The sequence below is a fragment of the Kogia breviceps genome, chromosome 6 (genome assembly GCF_026419965.1).
Source record: "Kogia breviceps isolate mKogBre1 chromosome 6, mKogBre1 haplotype 1, whole genome shotgun sequence".
Taxonomy (NCBI): domain Eukaryota; kingdom Metazoa; phylum Chordata; class Mammalia; order Artiodactyla; family Physeteridae; genus Kogia; species Kogia breviceps.
This window is the reverse complement of record NC_081315.1, coordinates 95428446-95447775: the sequence shown is the minus strand read 5'-3', so window position 1 is coordinate 95447775 and position 19330 is coordinate 95428446. Positions and strand designations below refer to the sequence as shown.

General features: G+C 43.7%; 1 protein-coding gene across 1 annotated transcript; it reads right to left on the bottom strand.

The window, feature by feature from the left end:
* Nucleotides 1-214: 214 nt before the first annotated feature.
* On the bottom strand, nt 215-11515 carry CCKAR (cholecystokinin A receptor). The gene is made up of 5 exons (XM_067036957.1): nt 11324-11515; nt 10389-10640; nt 6870-7131; nt 4465-4609; nt 215-3400 (listed from the first exon to the last, which is right to left on the bottom strand). Exons 1-5 carry the CDS (start codon nt 11430-11432, stop codon nt 2735-2737), a joined length of 1434 nt encoding a protein of 477 aa, XP_066893058.1. The 5' UTR covers nt 11433-11515; the 3' UTR covers nt 215-2734.
* Between the last annotated feature and the right edge of the window lie 7815 nt (nt 11516-19330).

Below are 19330 nucleotides of genomic sequence, written 5' to 3'. Positions count from 1 at the left end.
GGGAGGGAGAGATGGCAGCAAATGCTCACACAGCCAAGTCTTGGCAGAGTTGGAAAAAGCCCTCTAGAAATTCTGATACTCCCCAAGAGTATCAGCCCCCCTTGTTGAGACTCACTGTTGTGGACAGAAAAAGAGTTCTCCAAACCATCGGAGGCAGAGCAGGAGTCAGTCACAACATTTATTGTGCACTCATGGTGTACAGAGTACTGGGCAAAGCACTGGAAGGAAATACAGTGGAGATTCAACAGCTACTGTCGCTCGCCTCATGATTACATTTTAAGTGAATGGAGAAGATACACACACGGAACATGTATAAACTAACATCTAGACACATGTATTTCTTATTCACCACTGCAAGTTATCATGAGAGTTTACCAAAGTAACTAGGGCATGAGAAGCCACTGGGACACATGGGCTAAGTAAAATTCAAAGATACATTTCAGTGCTCAGGTTCAAACTTACCACTCTGGTGATGAGTGGAAGCTACCAGAAGACACTAGAAAATACCAGAAACTTGGTGAATCTATTTTCTTAACTCTATCGGTCATTTTATTTCAAATTTAAGAATTCAGTTTACCATGGAATAAAGGCAATTGACTCAACAAAGTACTAGAATAGTTTTATGTTAAAAACATTTTTTTAAAAAAAAGTAAAATCAGCCTATTGATAGTACCATTTCCAAAGGTCAGGCACAGATTCTGAAAGTTAATAGCACTTTTCTTCTTTTTTAAAAAAGCTTCCATTATGTGAAAGACTTTCCAATAAATTTAGTGAACAGAGGCATTTTATTGCTCTATATTATATTTGGGAAAACTTGTTTATATTCTTACATGTTTTTAAAGTTATTTTAAAGTAGGGTTGCCAGATAAAATATAAGATATATTTTAGTGCATGGGACATACTCATACTAAAAAAAATTATTAATTGTTTATTTGAAATTAAAATTTAACCAGACATCCTGTATTTTATTTGCTAAATCTGGCAACCCTGTTTTTAGGTTAACATACCTTTGGAATTTCCAAAGGTTTCCAATAAGGTGTGGGGAGCAAAGAGGCTAATTTAGCTTCATTTATATGCTAACACTGTCAGAGGGGAAGGCTTATTCTTCTGGCAGGAAAATGGTAGGTTTTGTGGGATTTACTCAAATATTGGAGACATCTTCATTTCTTACACCTTTTATCGTTACTATTTTAGCAGTGCACGTTTGTCAGTTGAATTTTTACCTTGAAATTTTTGACAGAGATGACTGGTTAGAATTGTTAAAATAAGATTGTAGTCTGAGGAATAGAAAAACTAACATCTGGCTTGAAAAGCCCCCTATAACATATGTTCACATCCTCAATAATTTCTTCTCTGTTAACACTTTATCCCCCCAACCCACAAAAAAACAAATGTCAACACTCACATCTTGTTCAGTTATACAACATCCCTTCCCCTATTCATGATCACTTCCTGCCACTCTCTTCCCCTCCCCTTTCCATATTGATTTTTTTTTGATAATTGAAATCACTAGCCTTTGTGCACCACAAAGAGTGTCTGTCAGGCATGGATCAATGAGTGGTCATGGACCCAAGAAAACAGGAAAAAGAAAAGCTCACCTCTCAGATGCTTGGAGGCATGAAAACTATGAAAGAAAGTGGTGGGGAGGGAGGGAGGAGGGCTAGTAGACTGGATTGACACATTCTGTTCTAGAAATGCACTTCCTTGTATCTAAATGTACAGTTCATGTCTTATTTTAAGCTGAGATTCTACATTGGAGGAGAGAGATTTCAACACCAAGTTTGCAAAGAAAAGAAGTTCATGAAACTCCAACCGTTGTAGAGGAATGTAGAATGATAACACTTTCTGAATTCCAACCTCCTTCCACTATTCTTTTTTTAAACACACCGAAGAGTATACGTATATGTAAAGAACGTACTTCTCTGTTCATATTCCACATACACATAAATTACTATGAACATTAACAAACACATAGATTGTATTTAAAGGCATATACAGCCTTTGCCTTTCAAAAGCTACTTGTTAACTGAGTCCAAGTATGCCAGTTTTTATTCTGGGCCTGACTCCACCTGTTTCCAGCTTGGCCAGGTGCACGTAGGTTACAGCTCTCCTTTGAACCTGGAGGTCTTTCCAGAAAAGAGGATGAGTATGGGAAGTTAAGTTGAGGCAAAGAAGCCACGGGGTTTCATATCACCATATAAAGGTAGAGTTAAGCAATATATATTATTAAAGTAGAAAAATATTTCTATGCCCCCTCCGGCATTTAACATTCCTTATGCTAAGACAGCATTCCATCCAGCTACTTGCCTCATACTCTTTTCTTTTCAGAAATATAAGTTCCAAATTCCATCGTTTAGACAACTTTCCATATGCTGTTCTGATGACGACATAAACTTATGTCTCTGAATGCCCCTGACCGACCTCAAGGAGAACAAGCCAGGCTGTTCTTTTACTACAGAAAACAGCCGTAAGAGGGTTTGCTTTGTGTTCCCATTCGTGGTCATGATGAGGTGGGGGGCTACAGAATGTACGTGAAAGAGTGATGGACTCCCCAGGGGCAAAGTAGCCCCCCCAAATTTTGCATCAGCAGAAGCAGCAGTGCACAGAAGGGTGTCCCTATGGGGAGTGAGAGCCCACTCTAAAGCCCCACTTCTAAAGCTCAGTAGGGTCCGCGTCCCAGTTTGAACACGTGCTTGGCAATTACATGTGCAGGAGGAGTCCTGTTGGACTCCTGTTACTGGCCTGCTGAGGTTCTCCTAATGGTGACTGGTATGGAAACTGCCTGCCTGGAGCTGCCTGGAAACCCAGTCCCGGCCCCGCCCTGATAGTGTACCCCTGGCACCCGGACGAAGGACGCCAAGCAAACAAGGAATAGTTCCCACTGGGGATGGCGCCTTCCTGCTCCTTCACTTCCTGCCTCCTCTGCCTCCTGCTGTCTTCTTTTCCTCCTTCTCTGCTGCCTCCCTCGGTCCCCGCTCCATCCTTTGGCGCTGGCGGCCCGGGCACCGCTCACGGGGGCGGGGCAGAGGCGCTCGCGTGGCTGCACGAGCGCCTGGACAGAGACGCCCGGGTGGTCCTGCTCTCCACCTCCTCCCCCGCCTCCCCTCTCGCTCCTGGGGGACCAGAGTTGGGGCAGCACGGGAACGTGGCCATGAAGCCGAGGCGGAACCGCTGGTTCATGAAGCAGTAGATGATGGGGTTGACGCACGAGGAGGTGTAGGAGAGCAGGAGGATGAAGGAGATGGGGGTCCCGGAGAGGCGGCGCTCGGCAGAGGCGGTGTCGAAGGCCCGCCAGGCGTTGGCGCTGAAGATGGGCATCCAGCAGAGGAAGAAGAGAACCACGATGACCATGAGCATGCGAATGACCCGCTTCTTGGCCATCAGGTTGGCCGCGGGGCTGCTGCTCCTGATGCGGCTGACCCGGCGGCGGCGGCTGGCCGACAGCTGCTGCAGCTCCAGCTTCCCTGGGGGCTTGGACCTCTGCAGGTAGCACCCATCGCTGGCCTCGCAACCGCCGCTGCTGCCGGGGCTCGGTTTCCTTTCTGGATGGGCAAGGGACATCACTTACTTTGGGGGATGGGTCATGCCAGACAGAAGGCATGGAACCCCTGCCCCCTGCATCAAGGGGCTAAACCACACTTGAACTGTGCTGTTGGGCAGGCGACCTCCGGCCTGCCCTGACATGGGTAGGTATTGTTTACACTAGTCCTTTCCTTCAAATGAAAAGCTACTTACAACTACTAAAATAATGTATAGTATCTATGTATATAATTTATAATAGTAAAATAATATTTTACATATGTAGATTATAAGGATAAAAAACTGTCCAAGAATGAATAGACACACTGTTCTTCCAGCTCCTCAGGGGCAAGTTTCCTGCTTGCTTGGGAAACCTCCAGACTGCTTTTACTGTGAGGACTCTGCATCATGAGCAAAAACCAAAGAAGACCTGAGAAGACCTTGAAGTTGTATAAGTGGTAAAGAGATGAGTAAAGGGGTGGAGTGAGAAGCGGGGTGGGGTGAGTGATACCAACAAAGGCGACGGGTAAGTTTCTCTGACGAGTGGACTATAATGAAAGGTGGGGACACGAGGCTCTGTGGCAGCTGAAACAGGAGTGAAGGGGAGGAGAGAGGACGGCGCCTGGAACTACAGTTTGCTTTGGTTGCGGAAGGGGGTCCATTTGAATGCAACAGCACAGAGAGCCTGGGACCCATGGGCCCTCAGCCTGCAATTGGGTGGTGTGTGTATTATGTCATCTTATTCCACTCAGCACCCTTTTGAGAGGAATAATTTCTTCATTTTACAGATGAGGAATAGAGACACTGGGTCTCATGACTGTGCCTTAGGACACAGAGTCTTCTAAGAAGACTTCTGAAAACCTCTAATATACTCTATACACACTCTGGGTATATCTATTTAAGTTACAGAAAATAAGCTTTTGTCATCTTTTGGCATAAACATACAGCTAAGAGATAGTTACCTCTAGCAGACTTCTTCTGGCTAGCATCAAATTTTATTCCCTGGTAAAGTTCCAGAGAGATTAATCCATATGCCACCATCATCACAATTCCAGGAATAAGAAAGAGGATGAGTAACAGGAAGGTGTGCCTAATAAAATAAAAAGCAATCCAATAACCAGCATCTCTAGCATTTCAAACTCAGATGGGATGGAATAAGCAGGGTTCATCTCCATTTTAATGAGTCTGAGGAAACACATTAATTACTAGTATTTAATATCCTTGGAAATTCCCCATCTGGAGGGTCAGTCATTAGAAGTTGTTTACTTCTTTTCTTTCAGATAAAGTCTCTTATGAAGGACTAGTTGAATTGGAAAAGTTTGGTGTAAGTCTGTGCCTGAAACAAGTCTACATTTAAAACAAATGAGAGCTTAAAAAATAAAAAAACCAACAAGCCAATGAGAGTAGGTGAATACTTCAATAAAACGGTTTCTGAAATCATAATAAGAGCTTACATTCATTGATGACTTATTCAATTTCAATATAGTATATATATATATAACTATATCTAATTCCCATAATAACTTCCGAGGTAGGTACTATTAACATAATACCCATTTTACAAATGAGGAAACAGACTTAGAGACAATAAATAATTTGTCCAAAGTTACACAGCTTGTGGCAAACGTGAGATCTGAACCCGAGCAATATGTTTCTAGAACTCATGCTCTTAAGCATCACAATATACCATTTGTTGACTTATAGCAACAGAATCATCTAATGCATAGGTAGCAATGATGGAAAACATCCTTGGTTTTGCAAAATAAGCGTTCTGGCTGTTCTGACCCATTGGCACAGCGGCAAGCTCGTTCTAGTGCCTGGAAGGCCAGAGCTGTGCTTTCTCTAAATATGTTTGATTCCTGAAGAATTGCAGCCTCCTTCTTTGAGTCTGGCCCCTAAATCACTTTTGCAGTCTGGCATGTGTAAGATTATGCGATTAGGCCATAAAATTGTCAGAGGCTCACGGTGGCTGAGCTATTTCTCATTTCAATTGGACATGTTTTGATAAGAGTTCTTTTTGAGTCTTGGAAAAGTCCCTCATTTGCAACATAACTCCTCTTGGGTGTACGTGTTACTTGGTTGAAATGAAAAAAAGGAAGGCAAAGAAAGCAGAGATTATCTCAGTTTTGAGCTTTTTTTTTTTTTTTTTTAATCCTTGTCTGAAGTTTCCAACATCTGTGTTATTTAGGGTTGGTTTCTATTGCCAGTTTTTTTCTATGTACAGCTCATATTTTCCCATTTATTCCCATGTCTAATACTTTTTTAAAAAATTTATTTATTTACTTTTGGCTGTGTTGGGTCTTCGTTTCTGTGCTAGGGCTTTCTCTAGTTGCGGCAAGAGGGAGCCACTCTTCATCACGGTGCGCAGGCTTCTCACTATGGGGGCCTCTCTTGTTGCAGAGCACAGGCTCCAGATGCGCAGGCTCAGTAGTTGTGGCTCACGGGCCCAGTTGCTCCGCGGTATGTGGGATCTTCCCAGACCAGGGCTCGAACCCACGTCTCTTGCATGGGCAGGCAGACTCTCAACCACTGTGCCACCAGGGAAGCCCTTGAGCCATTTTTGAATGTCTAGCTCCCTGCTTCTAAAACATGCTGGGAACTGGTAAACATAGTGTCCTGCATTTCTGCAGCCTTTCTAAAGATATTTAGTGACATTTTCATAAACATTCTCTCATTTGAATCTCACATCCATCTAATGAGGTAGATAAAAAAATATCTTTATTCTTAAATCTTTGTGTAGATAAAGAACTTGAACGTCGGGGAGGTTATATGAACTTGTCCAATATCACCCACTAGTAAGCAAAGAAACAGGTACTAGAACATTGCCTTTTTATTTCCAGTACAGTGTTCCGTGCAAGTACCACAGCTGCAGCTCTAAGAAAAACCACATGGGATTTGGAACTCATCCTCAGCTCTACCTCCAGTTCTTGGAAAATCAGAGCTCTTCCAGAAGCACACTGCATAGTGGTTAAGACCAGATGCTCTCTTATCTCTTCTAGGTTTGGGACCTTGAGCAACTTGCTTAACCTCTCCATGTCTCAGTTTCCTCTGTAAAATGGGGACAGTAATAGTACCCACCCTATAGGGTTTTGAGAGGATTAGTTGAACTTATATATATATATATATATATATATATATATATATATATATATATATATATACATGGCGTTTAAAACACAGCACTCTAAGGGTTTGCTGTCACTGTTACTCTAGAAAGAGGTTAGAGTGAACCTTCTCGATAAGTCTCCAGGAGACTGATCCCACAGACACTGGACAATACATTCCAGTTTTTATTAAAACTGCAAAATTATATCGAGTTGTATTAAACAAATAAACCCATGCAGCCTTACCAGGACTGCTGCATGACATCATTTGGCAGTAGAAAGCGGCACATGTTCGCGGTCTGATTGTTATTTTTGGTAAAAGGCACCAAGTTGCTATAAATCGGGTATGGAGTCATGATGGTAAAGGAGAGGCACCAGGTCGCGGCAATCACCTTCAAAGCGTGGGATTTTGTCTGCCAGACGCGGGACTGTAAGGGTTTGCAAATTGCCCCATATCTCTCCAGCGATATGGCTACCAGATTAAAGGTGGAGACACTCACAGAGGTGCCTGGAAAAGGAACAAAGAAGCTGGTTATGCAGGCTCTGAAATCCAGAGTTTATTTGCACAATGAGCTTAAGCATACCTGATCTGCGCAGGTTTGATAGATAGCAGAGGAAAACGCTCAGAGGGTAAGAATATTGTGTATGTATACCTAAAAAAAAATGATTTATTCCCAGCTTTGTTCCCAAAACGATTTGAGGCAGGTAAAGAAATGTGTTTGCAAATACATCTTATTGCCAATTTTTAGATAAGTTTATTGAACTTTGATTACAACCAACTCCTTCCTAGGCTGAAGGCGCTCATTAATTAATAACCAAGTGGATGAAATACATTTGTATCCCACAGAATAGGTTTCTGAGTGACCTGTAGAATAGCTTTAGTTTTGAGCATGATCTGCATAGTTAAGTTGACCTTTTTTTTTTTTTTTTTTTTTTTGCGGTACTTGGGCCTCTCACTGTTGTGGCCTCTCCCGTTGCGGAGCACAGGCTCCGGACGTGCAGGCTCAGCGGCCATGGCTCACGGGCCCAGCCGCTCCGCGGCATGAACCCGTGTCCCCTGCATCTGCAGGTGGACTCTCAACCACTGTGCCACCAGGGAAGCCTATAAGTTGACCTTTTAACCCAATATTCTCAAGGACTGTGACCCTGAAAATTCAGTGAGGTCTGAGCTGGGAGCATCAACTCTTCCTGGAAATTTTTAGTACAGACTTTTTTTTAAAGATTTTTTTGATGTGGACCATTTTTAAAGTCTTTATTGAATTTGTTACACTATTGCTTCTGTTTCATGTTTTGGTTTTTGGTTTTTGGTTTTTGATCCCACAAGGCATGTGGGATCTTAGCTCCCTGACCAGGATCAAACCCACACCCCCTGCATTGGAAGGTGAAGTCTTAACCACTGGACCACCAGGGAAGTCCCCAAACTGTTTTTAAGAGTGAAATATTCTAAGTTTCAAAATGGAGTGTTGAAAAAATACCTAGTGAAAAAGGAAGAAGGGGAAACTCTCCATATTATAACTAACGTTTTTCTCTGGGTGGAAAGACTAGGGCCTTCTTTCTCATTCTCTTTGCTTTCTGTATTTTGTAAAAGGAACATGCATCATCAGTGAGAAAGGCGTCAAAACACCTTATTCAAAAAGATATACTTACGCATAGTCAAAAAAACTTAATTTTCCTTATTCTTTTTTTTTAAAAAATTATTTATTTATTTATTTTTGGGTGTGTTGGGTCTTCGTTTCTGTGCGAGGGCTTTCTCTAGTTGCGGCGAGCGGGGGCTACTGTTCATTGCGGTGCATGGGTTCTCACTGTCGCGGTCTCTCTTGTTGTGGAGCACAAGCTACAGACGCGCAGGCTCAGTAGTTGTGGCTCACGGACCTAGTTGCTCCGCAGCATGTGGGATCTTCCCAGACCAGGGCTCGAACCCATGTCCCCTGCATGGGCAGGCAGATCCTCAACCACTGCGCCGCCAAGGAAGCCCAATTTTCCTTATTTTTTGTATTTTGTGTGTGTACATACTTATTATAATCTCTTATCCCCTTAAAATTCCCTTTAATTCTTCATCCATAAATTCAACTGTTTCTTCTCTTATCTCTTACCATGATGGAGGAGTTCTTAACCTGTGGCCTTTTGTGAAACTATGTATAAAAATATTCTTTTTCTAGGGAGAATATCCATATTATTCCTGAGAGACTTGAAGGAATCTACAACCCTGAAACCATTCTATAAGAACTTACATTCTGAGACAGGATTTGCTGTGTTTTATAGGACTTTACTCTAAGGAGCTGATGACATGTGAATTAGAGGGTACAGCCCCAAAGTCCTCAGAGTCAAGTCTGTACAATGGGTTCACTGTAATTATAAACCCAGCAACAGGCAAGCACTCTTTTTTTTGGCTATGTGTTAGGAGTTTAATGAGTGTTAACGATTAGAAACAGTATTGAGGAGAACATAAAATTAAGGGAAGAATTGAAATCGCTGGAATCAGAAATCCAACAAAATCATATGGTATTGCAAACACTTTCAGAATTATCTTGCTTCTCATTTTCTAGAACAGTCTGTCCTAGAAATTTTCAGGAAGAGTTTTAAGGCTCCTAGCTCAGACCCCAGCTATTTTAAAACCTTTTTTGTTGAGGTGAAACTTACATAACATAAACTTAATCATTTTAAAGTGAACAGCTCTGTGGCATTTAGCACATTCACAATGTTGTGCAACTACACAAGCACTCTTTTTAAATCTCCTTCCACAAACCCTGATTATGGTTATTAAATATTATCATAAGATATATACAGACAGGTCTTGAAAGCCTAAAGCACTATGAGATGTTGGTTATTATTATTGCATCATTGTTTAAAAATGAGCCTTTTCATTTATGAGTCCTTTTTTCTTTTCAGAGGACTGGACCCAGATTGACACTTTCTTGGTTATTTGTCCATGTCACGCAGATCAGTTATTCATCATCATTTTGTCGCTGCTGGATCTTGCTTCCTCAATTGGGAGAAATAAAGGCTTTTAAAGCTTTCCGGTCATTGAAGGCTGCCCTAGCCCAACTCAGCTCTGCATATTTTGCCCAGCTTAGGTCAGAACACACAACAACTCCTTCCTCATTCCCCACCTCTCCTCCTCCTCTCCCAACTAATTCTCAGAATGGGCAAGGGACAAAGCATTTTGGCAGACAGAGGGGACAAAGAGACATGTTTTGTTTCAGCTTTAGAAGAGCCACAGCAGTTGGCAAAGCGAGGTCATGTACTCACCACTGTCGTGGCTACCGATCTGGGTTCAAGTCAGCTCTGTAGCTTACCACCTGTCCTTGGGCACATTATTAACCTCTCTGTGCCTCTGTTGCCTCCTCAGTGAAACAGGGAAGGATAACTGTATATTCTTTATAGGATGGTTGGGAGATAAAATATGACCATGGAAGTAAAAACTTAAAGCAATTAGGAGAATATCTGGTGCTCAAAAAATGCATTCAAAAATATTAGCTCTTGTGATTTTTATTATCATCACCATCATTTTGATTGACAAAGGCAGAGAGCTGCATATCTCAGCCAACCAGTGTCAGCTTAGCGACCCACAGGCTCTAGGAGCAAATTCAATTCCTCATCTAGTGGCAGAGGTCTCTCTCTCTCTCTCTCTCTCTCTCTCTCTCTCTCTCTCTGTGCCTGAGATGGTCCCAAGACCCTGGGAAAACAGTCTGGGAAGTGAATCCTGAGAAGGGAATCTAGACCTCTGATGAAACTCGTTTTCAATAGGCACCAGCAGCAACTCACCCATGAAGTAGGTGGTGGTCTTGCAGACGGCGCTCCCAAAGATGAAGTCCTTGAGCAGGTTGGGGATGAGGTTGAACGGCATGCAGAAGAGGCAGAGCATGAGGTCACTGACAGCCAGGGAGAGCAGGAAGATGTTGGTGACCGTTCTCAGCCTCTTGTTCCGAATCAGCACCGTAATGACCAGCGTGTTTCCCAGCACACTGAGCAGGAATATCAAGGAGTACAAGAGAATCTGCACGGCGGGCTGCCACTCTGCGAGGAGGAACGCGGATGAGGGATGGAAGTTATGAGAGCAGAATGTTAAAACCTAGCACGCGCAGCAAACACTTATTTCCTGCCGATTTTTTTTTTTTTTTCCCCAGGGGCGGACATCATTGAACCCAGCTCTCCCTGTACTTACAATATTTCGCAGAAACAAAGTGAGGAGAGCACAGAGTGATTCATTTGCTTCTAAAAGGTTGGTCTGTTACAAGATCACTCAGGGAACCCCTTTTTCTTAAGAACAAAGCTCCTCTAGTGAATAGTAACTGCTTTCTCTCCTAGCTGCTAAGGATTATTTCGCTATAATCACTTCTTCACACTGATTTCCCCCAAGAAAAGGCGACATCTAGGTTGTGACGGCACCTTTTCTGTGATGCTTGTAAGTTCAAGCTTTTACACTTGTACTCCCTTCTGGCTCCACTTCAGCCCCTCCTCCCACTGCTTTTGTGCCCCCAAGTCCTATACATTAATCCCAACTCTCCCCTGGGGAGCAATAAGAACATTGGACTCAATTCTGCTTTTTGTTCTCTTACCCAAACTTCGGAACAGATGACTTTATCCAGCCTTGTCTCACGAGGACTTTGTTATATTTTCGCAAGTCAGCCTTGCCTTTGCTGATTTCTTCCCCCAACTTAGTAGCTTTCTGAATTAAAGTATCAGCCTCTGACACCTACCTTTGGAAGCATGGGGCTGATCCAAGCAGAAAAGCGTCTCGTTTTCTATCCCCAGTTCGCAGGGAGGCGTCATGTTGCTTCCATTCAAGAGAAGGCTGTCCACATCCATCCTTGCTTGCTGCTTTTCACCAAGCGCTGGCGAGCTGATGAACGGCTCAGTCTCGGCTCATTCCTCTAATGACCGACTGGAGAGTTTCCCAAATGCAACCTGCCCTGGAGGGGCAGGGGGGTTGGGGGAGTGATTGCCAGGTGTGGGCTTCTGAAGCCATTCTTAAAGGCGACTGGAGTCCCACACGCTCATGCCAGCTGGGCAAGCATTTGCACTCCTGTCTTGGAAAGAGCAGCTGATGCAAGCCAAGCCTGCTCCACCTTCCAGGCCCACCCCATTCCTGGGCCAGCCATGGGGCCCTGAGCACAGACAGCCTGATTGTAACTTAACCCTTCCTGGGGTGTCGCTGCTTTTCCACACACATGCACACAGGTGTGGACACACACATACACGGACACATTACCTCTCTTCTCTGTATAGCCACCTGTCACCGTCCCAGACATAGGCAGAATAAAGCCCAAACTGGCCGTGTGAGACAGAAACAATGAACACAGTAACAGATACCATAATGCAGAGCATCAGGACGAAAGGACACGGAGGGACTGTGTTTCTACCTCCTTAAATAAAAGCAGTTAGTGCCTTTTTAGCTTTGGACCCATGCCCAGCAATGTGTGTGGATATAACTAACTACTGGTTGTTAAGTTCTTACCAACCACAGGGTTATTTCTCTGCCCTTGGAAACTGAAAAAAGGGGGATACTTTGACTATAGGTGCCTGGATTCTTAGTACAGAAACACTTTAGTAAGATTTTCCATTTATTCACTCGTCCATTCATTCAGCACATGTTCATTGAGAGTCAGCCGTTTGCCAGGTACTTTTCTAAACACATAAGCAGATAATGAATAAGATTATTTCAGATGTGTAAAGCACCACAGAGGAAGTCAAGCAGGAAGGCGTAGTGGAGAGGGATGGATGGGGGGTGCTAACTTAGGCAGGGTGGTCAGGAAGGGCCTCCCGCAGGAGGGGACTAGATCAGAAAGCTAGATGACAAGGAGGAGGAAAGCTTGTGCCGATCTGGAGAAAGCTGCTTCTAGGCAGGAGGAGCGGTCTTCTTGGCAGAGGTCACAGCAAGAGCGAAGGCCCTGAGGTGGCAATGAACTTGACCTGTTTGAGTTCAGTTACAAGTAGGAATGAGGTGGGAGGTTAGGATAGAGAGGGGGACCTGGCCGGGAGCTCTGGGTTTTCTGTGAGGCTTTGTGGTGCTGGAAAACTCCTCCAGCCCTATCGTACACATGCTCTCCTCAGTTGAGACCTTTGAGACAGCAGGTGACAGCAGAGGCCCCTGTGTTTCTCACATGTTGCTTGGCCCAGCTGAGACCTGGTCTAGACGCCTCTGGGACCCCTTGTGTTTTGACAGCTCTCTCGGTTGACAGAGCAACGTGTTATGTATTTGCTGAATACAGAATACTGAATACAATTTCATCTGCCAGACACAGATGAACGAATGGACATCTTCACCATCCGGGCTCAGGGTGTGGAGCTGGGAAGAGAGTGATACCTCTTTTCTTTGAAACCATGAACAGCTCACGTTGAGGCACTTAGTCGTAAGAACTAGAAATTCGAGGAATGTTGGAGAAGCTAACAGTAATTATTAAGAAGACAAGCTTTGGCATCAGACAGACCCAGGATCAAATCCTGGTTTCACTGGTTACCTGCTGGGAAATACTGGGCAGTTTTCTTAACCTAAGGCTCATTTCCTTCTTTTGTCAAATGGGGGCCAAAATGACCTCATAGATATTTGTTATGAAGATTGATTGCCTCAGGACAGTGCCTGACACAGAAAAAGTGTTCCATAAATCACAGATAAAAATAACCATTATTATTATTTTCCTTTTACCCACAAGGAGATTGACTCAGAGTGGCCATGTGATTTGCTAGCGAGAACCAGCTGTGGATCCCCCCCCCTCACTGACTGGCAGCCCCGTCCCCACTCCTCTTCCTGCAGCATAGAGCTTCCTTCATTGTTCTAGTGTCCCGTAGCCCGTTTGGAGCCAGAACCCGTGTCTCTGCCTGTCATTCCTGCCTCGGTTCCTGTTGGCTGAATCTTCTCAGTCTGCAGACTGATACGGACCCTGCCCACTAGGAGGGGACCCAGTGCAATGCTGTCCTGATTTGGAAAGGGATAAACATTCAGATTTTGAGCACTGGGTATAGCTACATTTCACTGCACTGCTGTTCCCAGCAGCTGACTGTTTCAGCTACTTTAAGTGGGCTGATATCACCGTCCATAGAGGGTGCTTCCTAAGGAGGTTCCTCAGCCCCATCGGCTGCTGTTCCAGCCACTGCAGGGAACCTGCCGCTGAGGGTCCAAGAGCAGAGGAGCAGAGCGCTGGTGTCCACCTGCCCTGAATTGAAATGGAGCCCAATTTGGAGCGTTCCTCCTCCCTCCCTCCCTCCCTCCCTCCCTCCCTTCTTCCTTCCTTCCTTCCTTCCTTCCTTTTTTCCTTTTATCCTTTCTTCCTCCTTTCCTGCCTTTCTATTCTTTTCTGTTCATCCATTGGCAGGAAGAAAGGGTGGAGTGCAGGAGAGTGGGTCCTAGAAGTCTTGTAAACTCACAAGGAGTAAGTGTGATACATTTGAGTGCTGTGCTTTACACACTTTAGTGCAAATCTGATCGCTGGGCTTAGTGGTTAAAAAATGGTGATTCCCAGGCTCCCTTCCCAAGGATTCTGATCTTTCATCCCCAAGCCTGGGAATCTGCACTTTTATCCAGCATTCCTGGTGATTTGGAGGCCAGTGATCACAGGATTACCTCTCAGGAAGCTCCCTGGAAGCTGGTAAGTGTGTGAGAACAGGTGTCAGAGGGCGGAAACCTAAGCCTGAACTTCACCCCTCTTGTGAACATGAACAAATTACTTGACTTTTCTGAGTCTCAGCTTGTTCGTCTGTAAAACAGGAGTAATATAGCACTACCTCTAAACAAAGCAACACATGGAAAGCACCTCGAAAAATGCCTAGAACATAGGGCTGGACTCTAATTGTTAGTATCAGTGGATAAGAGTAATCCTGGGAATGCTCTGTTTATCCCCGTTATCATGGCCAGGTTAAGGGTTTGTGTCTCCAGTATACCACCACGGTGCCTGGCATATAGTATGTGCTTGGAGAATGGGAATAAATAAGGAGTAAAAAATCAGGAGAGCCAATATTGCATTGCTTATTCTACCCTTCTATATCTCTATTACATCGGTTCTTTTCCTGGCCATCTCTGAATTTTTCAGTCTGACTTTCTGAGCCAGTGTTACCACAGAGTTAAATTAAAAAAGAGAGAATTCCAACAAGAGACATTAGGGCTTTCAGGGGGAGAGCTGATGCATTTTTCGGGGTGTTAGCCCTTACTTCATTCCTCAGCACACATTTATCAAATGCCTTCTAAGTGCCAGGCAAGGTGCCAGGTGCTGGGGATAAGCTATGAACCAAGTGGATGGAATCCTGCCCTTGGGAAATTCTCCGTGCACTGTGAGGGGCAGGTGATAAATAGGGCAAAATAAAAGTAGCCTTCTCGCCTCGGAGCCCTACCTTCTGATTGAGCACAGGCCCAGGAGAATTGATAAAAATGTACTAAACTGAGTTGAAACGGTTTAAGTGCCTCCCCTCTCTCCGAGCCACAGAGCTTGGGTGTCTCCTGCAGTCCCCAAAGCCCTGTGGGTACTGAGGACTCTTTTCTGGCAAACGCTCCCCTAGGAAGACAGAACATGAGCCATCCTGATGGAGCCCTGGATAAAGAAATCGGTACTGTTCCCCAAACCATTCTCCATCTTAAGAAACAATTGTTCTAAAACATGTAAAAGATTTATTTGGATTTTTTTCCTCATTATAACATGAATCATATGCTCATGATTCATGTTATGCAAATTTTTTAAAATAAAGAAAAATAGATAAGTAAAACTATTATACAAATACATTTCAGAGCCCCACATGATTTATCCTCAGAGGATCACAGTCCAGAAGCCAGAGGTAGTTAATAAGTAATGAATGGCATGTTGCAGGATTCCCAATTCTCAGGGCAGCCTGACATTTCTTCAAATGATCTTGCCTCCCCTCTGCAATTTTCCCCCTCTCTGCTGCTCAAAATGTCACTCTCTAAATTCCTGATTCCTCATTCTCTTTCTAAACTCACCCAGACTGCTGCCTGCTAGGGTTTTTCTCTTTTCCTCCCTGTAAACATCTCAGACTTCTGGAAGAGCCTGACTGGGACTCCCCTCCCTCCTCACCCTGCACTGGCCACATATGGGTTCCTCAGGAGGGTAGATGCACTGAGCCCTGCTGCCCTCGAGGCTTGTGTGCAACCCCCTCTGAAGTCCTTCTCCCACTGGCTGCCCTTCTTGAGAAATCACATTGGATCCTTTCTGGCAAGTGAAAAACCCCTCCTTGCTACAGAGGAGGGCAGACACCATGTCTGTGTCTGATAAGGCTGTCACTTAGCAAGTCATGGCTGAGTTTGGGCAGGTAGCTTTGCCTCTGTCTCCATTTCCTCACCTGTAAAATGGGTTAACAGAGGTAACACCTACCTCAGAGGGCTGCTGGGATATTACATGTCACAGTGTGTGTAAAGCACACAGCAGAGAGTTTGGCATGTCATAAGGGCTCAGTAAATAACAATAATGATAGCAACAGTAATAGTAATAATAATAATAATATACCATGTTTCATGTTGATAGGAACATTAAAATCATCCTTAATACCACTGCCTCAAGGTAGACGTTTGTTTGTTTGTTTTTAAACATCTTTATTGGAGTACAATTGCTTTACAATGGTGTGTCAGTTTCTGCTTTATAACAAAGTGAATCAGCTGTACATATACATATGTCCCCATATCTCCTCCCTCTTGCGTCTCCCTCCCACCTTCCCTATCCTACCCCTCTAGGTGGTCACAAAGCACCAAGCTGATCTCCCTGTGCTATGCGGCTGCTTCCCACTAGCTATCTGAGAGAGTGGCATGGACGTATATACACTACCAAAGATAGACGTTTGTTAAAGACTTGGTAGCTATCCTTCCAGCCTTTACCTCTAAACACAGTTCTTAAAAAGCAAATTTGGACTCCTACTTTATATACAGTATTCATCATACTTACCACTTTTTGAAAATGTATTTTTAAGGTAGAATTTTCTCTCAAAATGAGAAATATGGTTTTTGTAGGGTTCTGGAAAATGTATTTATTTTTTAAAAATTTAGACAAGAAGTAAAAAAACAATTACAACTCCATCACCCAGAGAGTTTGAAAAGCGCTTTACACATATACTATTTTGTATATTCATCATCCTGTTTCAGTACTTCTCTATGGTATTATTTTTAGGGGTGGCTATTATTTCATTAAGAACACATACTCCAAAACACTAAAGTATTTCCATACAGTTGGGTACTTAGTTATTATTTGTAGCCTTCTGCTTTTTTTTTTTTTTTTTTTTTTTTTTTGCGGTATGCGGGCCTCTCACTGTTGTGGCCTCTCCCGTTGCGGAGCACAGGCTCCGGACGCGCAGGCCTAGCGGCCATGGCTCACGGGCTTAATTGCTCCGCGGCATGTGGGATCTTCCCGGACCAGGGCACGAACCCGTGTCTCCTGCATCGGCAGGAGGATTCTCAACCACTGCGCCACCAGGGAAGCCCTCCTTCTGCTTTTATAAGTGACACTGTAGTGAACGCTTGTGCATATATATATTTTGAGGCATTTGATGTACATTGGCAACCTGGGGGCTGCCATCAGCACCACTCCAAGGGCAGCGCTCACGTTGAATGCACTGTCACTGCCACTTCTTAGAGCTGCCAATGAACGACGCCTGGCACTGGTGGCCTGAGGCCTGGGCAAATAGCTTTCTAAAGGATCAGACTCGTTTATAAGGCTGCTGTTTATTAGTACTGGTTTATTATCCTTTTATCAGCATTTGATATTATGAATTCACATTTTCATTTGGCTAATTTAATCATTGAAAAAAAGCACCTCGTGGTTGCTTTAATTTGCACTTTTTCTTTTAATTGAAGTATAGTTGATTTACAATACTACATTAATTTCAGGTGTACTACATAGTGAGGCAATATTTTTATAGATTATAACCCCTTTACACTTACTTTAAAATATTGGTTATATGCCCTGTGTTGTACATTACATCCTTGTATCATATTTATTTTCTACCTAGTAGTTTGTACCTCTTAATCCCCTACCCCTATCTTGCTCCTCCCCCTATCCTTTTCCCCTCTGGTAACCACTAGTTTGTTCTCTGTATCTGTGAGTCTGTTTCTGCTTTGTTATATTCATTCGTTTGTTTTATTTTTTCAGATTCCACATGTAAGTGAAAACCTGCAGTGTTTGTCTTTGTCTGACTTATTTCACTTAGCATAATGCCCTCCAGGTCCATCCCTGTTGTTGTAAATGGCAAAATTTCAATCTTTTTTATGGCTGAGTACTATAATTTGCATGTCTTTTATTACCAAAGGTGCTCCATATTTTCCATGGGTTTGTTTACTAGTTGTATTTCTTCTGTTACTTATGTAAAGCCAGGATAAGCCAGAACATTTTTTATGAATTGTTTATGTGCTTTGTCCATTTCTTTGTTCAATCACCAAATATTTATTGAACACCTAGTACATGGCAGGAACTGATGTAGGAACTGTTCACAGCAGTGAATAAAACAAAGTCCCTCCCTTTACTGAGCTCCCAACCTCGTGAGGGACGCCCAATAAACATAGAAATAAATAGAGCACATAATATCAGATAGTGATAAGTGCTATGCAGGGAAACAAAGCCAGATTAGGGGATGGAGAGTGATGGGTGACCAGAGAAGGCCTTCCTGAGGAGGTGACATTTGAGCAGAGATCAAAATGAATTGAGGGAATGAGTCTCATGACTATCTGGGAAAAGAACATTCCAGACGGGGTATTATTTTTCATCCTAAAATGTTTTTCTCATCATTTGACAAGAATCCTACCTAAAGAGATGACAGTGATATTTAATTTACAATTTACTGTCATAAACTGCTGTGTGTAGCACAGACTTCTTCCCTTCCCCCCCTTCTTATATAGTAATTGAAGCCCCCGGTTTTTTTGTTTGTTTGTTTGTTTGTTTTTTGCGGTACGCGGGCCTCTCACTGTTGTGGCCTCTCCCGTTGCGGAGCACAGGCTCCGGACGCGCAGGCTCAGTGGCCATGGCTCACGGGCCCAGCCGCTCCGCGGCATGTGGGATCTTCCCGGACCGGGGCACGAACCCGTGTCCCCTGCATCGGCAGGCGGACTCTCAACCACTGTGCCACCAGGGAAGCCCCGAAGCCCCAATTTTTAATTGGGTGCTTGGCTGCCTAGAATTAATGTTATATATTTCCATTCTCCTTTGCAGCTAGATGTGTGCCAAGGTCTGGCCAATGAGAAGTAGGCAGAATGAATATACAGCTCCTGATAAGTACCTTTACAGAGAAGGAGCATACCATTTTCTTTCCTTTTCATCCTTCCTCTGACTAGAATGAAGATGTGAGCACTGGAGCTGGAGCAGCCATCTTGTACCCTGAGGTGGGTGCCAAGAATTGAATGTAGCAGAAACCTGGATACTAATAGAAACCTAGATTCCTGATGGTCTTAAAATGTATATACTAGCCAGACCTGGACAGCTTACCTCCCAACTTCATTTATGTGAGAAAGAAAAATAAATTTATTTTATTAAGCTAGTGTTATTTTGGGTTTTCTGCCACTTGCAACCTAATCCTAACTGAAACAGTGTGAACTAGAGTCTGCATATTTAATTTCTGATCTAGTCTCCCACGATTCCTCAGTTGCACTCAGGATGCATCATGGTAACGGTCACCTCACCAACTAGGCTTGCCAGCATGTCTGACTCCTTCCCACCTAATCAGGGTTTACCATTCTTCAGGGCCCAACTTCATCCCATCTCCAAGCAGCCTTCTCCAGTTTACAG

Excerpts from the sequence above, each read along its gene's own strand:
- CCKAR (XM_067036957.1), bottom strand. The coding sequence starts at position 11,432 with ATGGATGTGGACAGCCTTCTCTTGAATGGAAGCAACATGACGCCTCCC. Across the intron at positions 10,641-11,323 it reads TCAGCCCCATGCTTCCAAAG|AGTGGCAGCCCGCCGTGCAG; the intron begins GTAGGTGTCAGA and ends TCCTCCTCGCAG. Across the intron at positions 4,610-6,869 it reads GATGTCATGCAGCAGTCCTG|GCACACCTTCCTGTTACTCA; the intron begins GTAAGGCTGCAT and ends TTATTTTATTAG.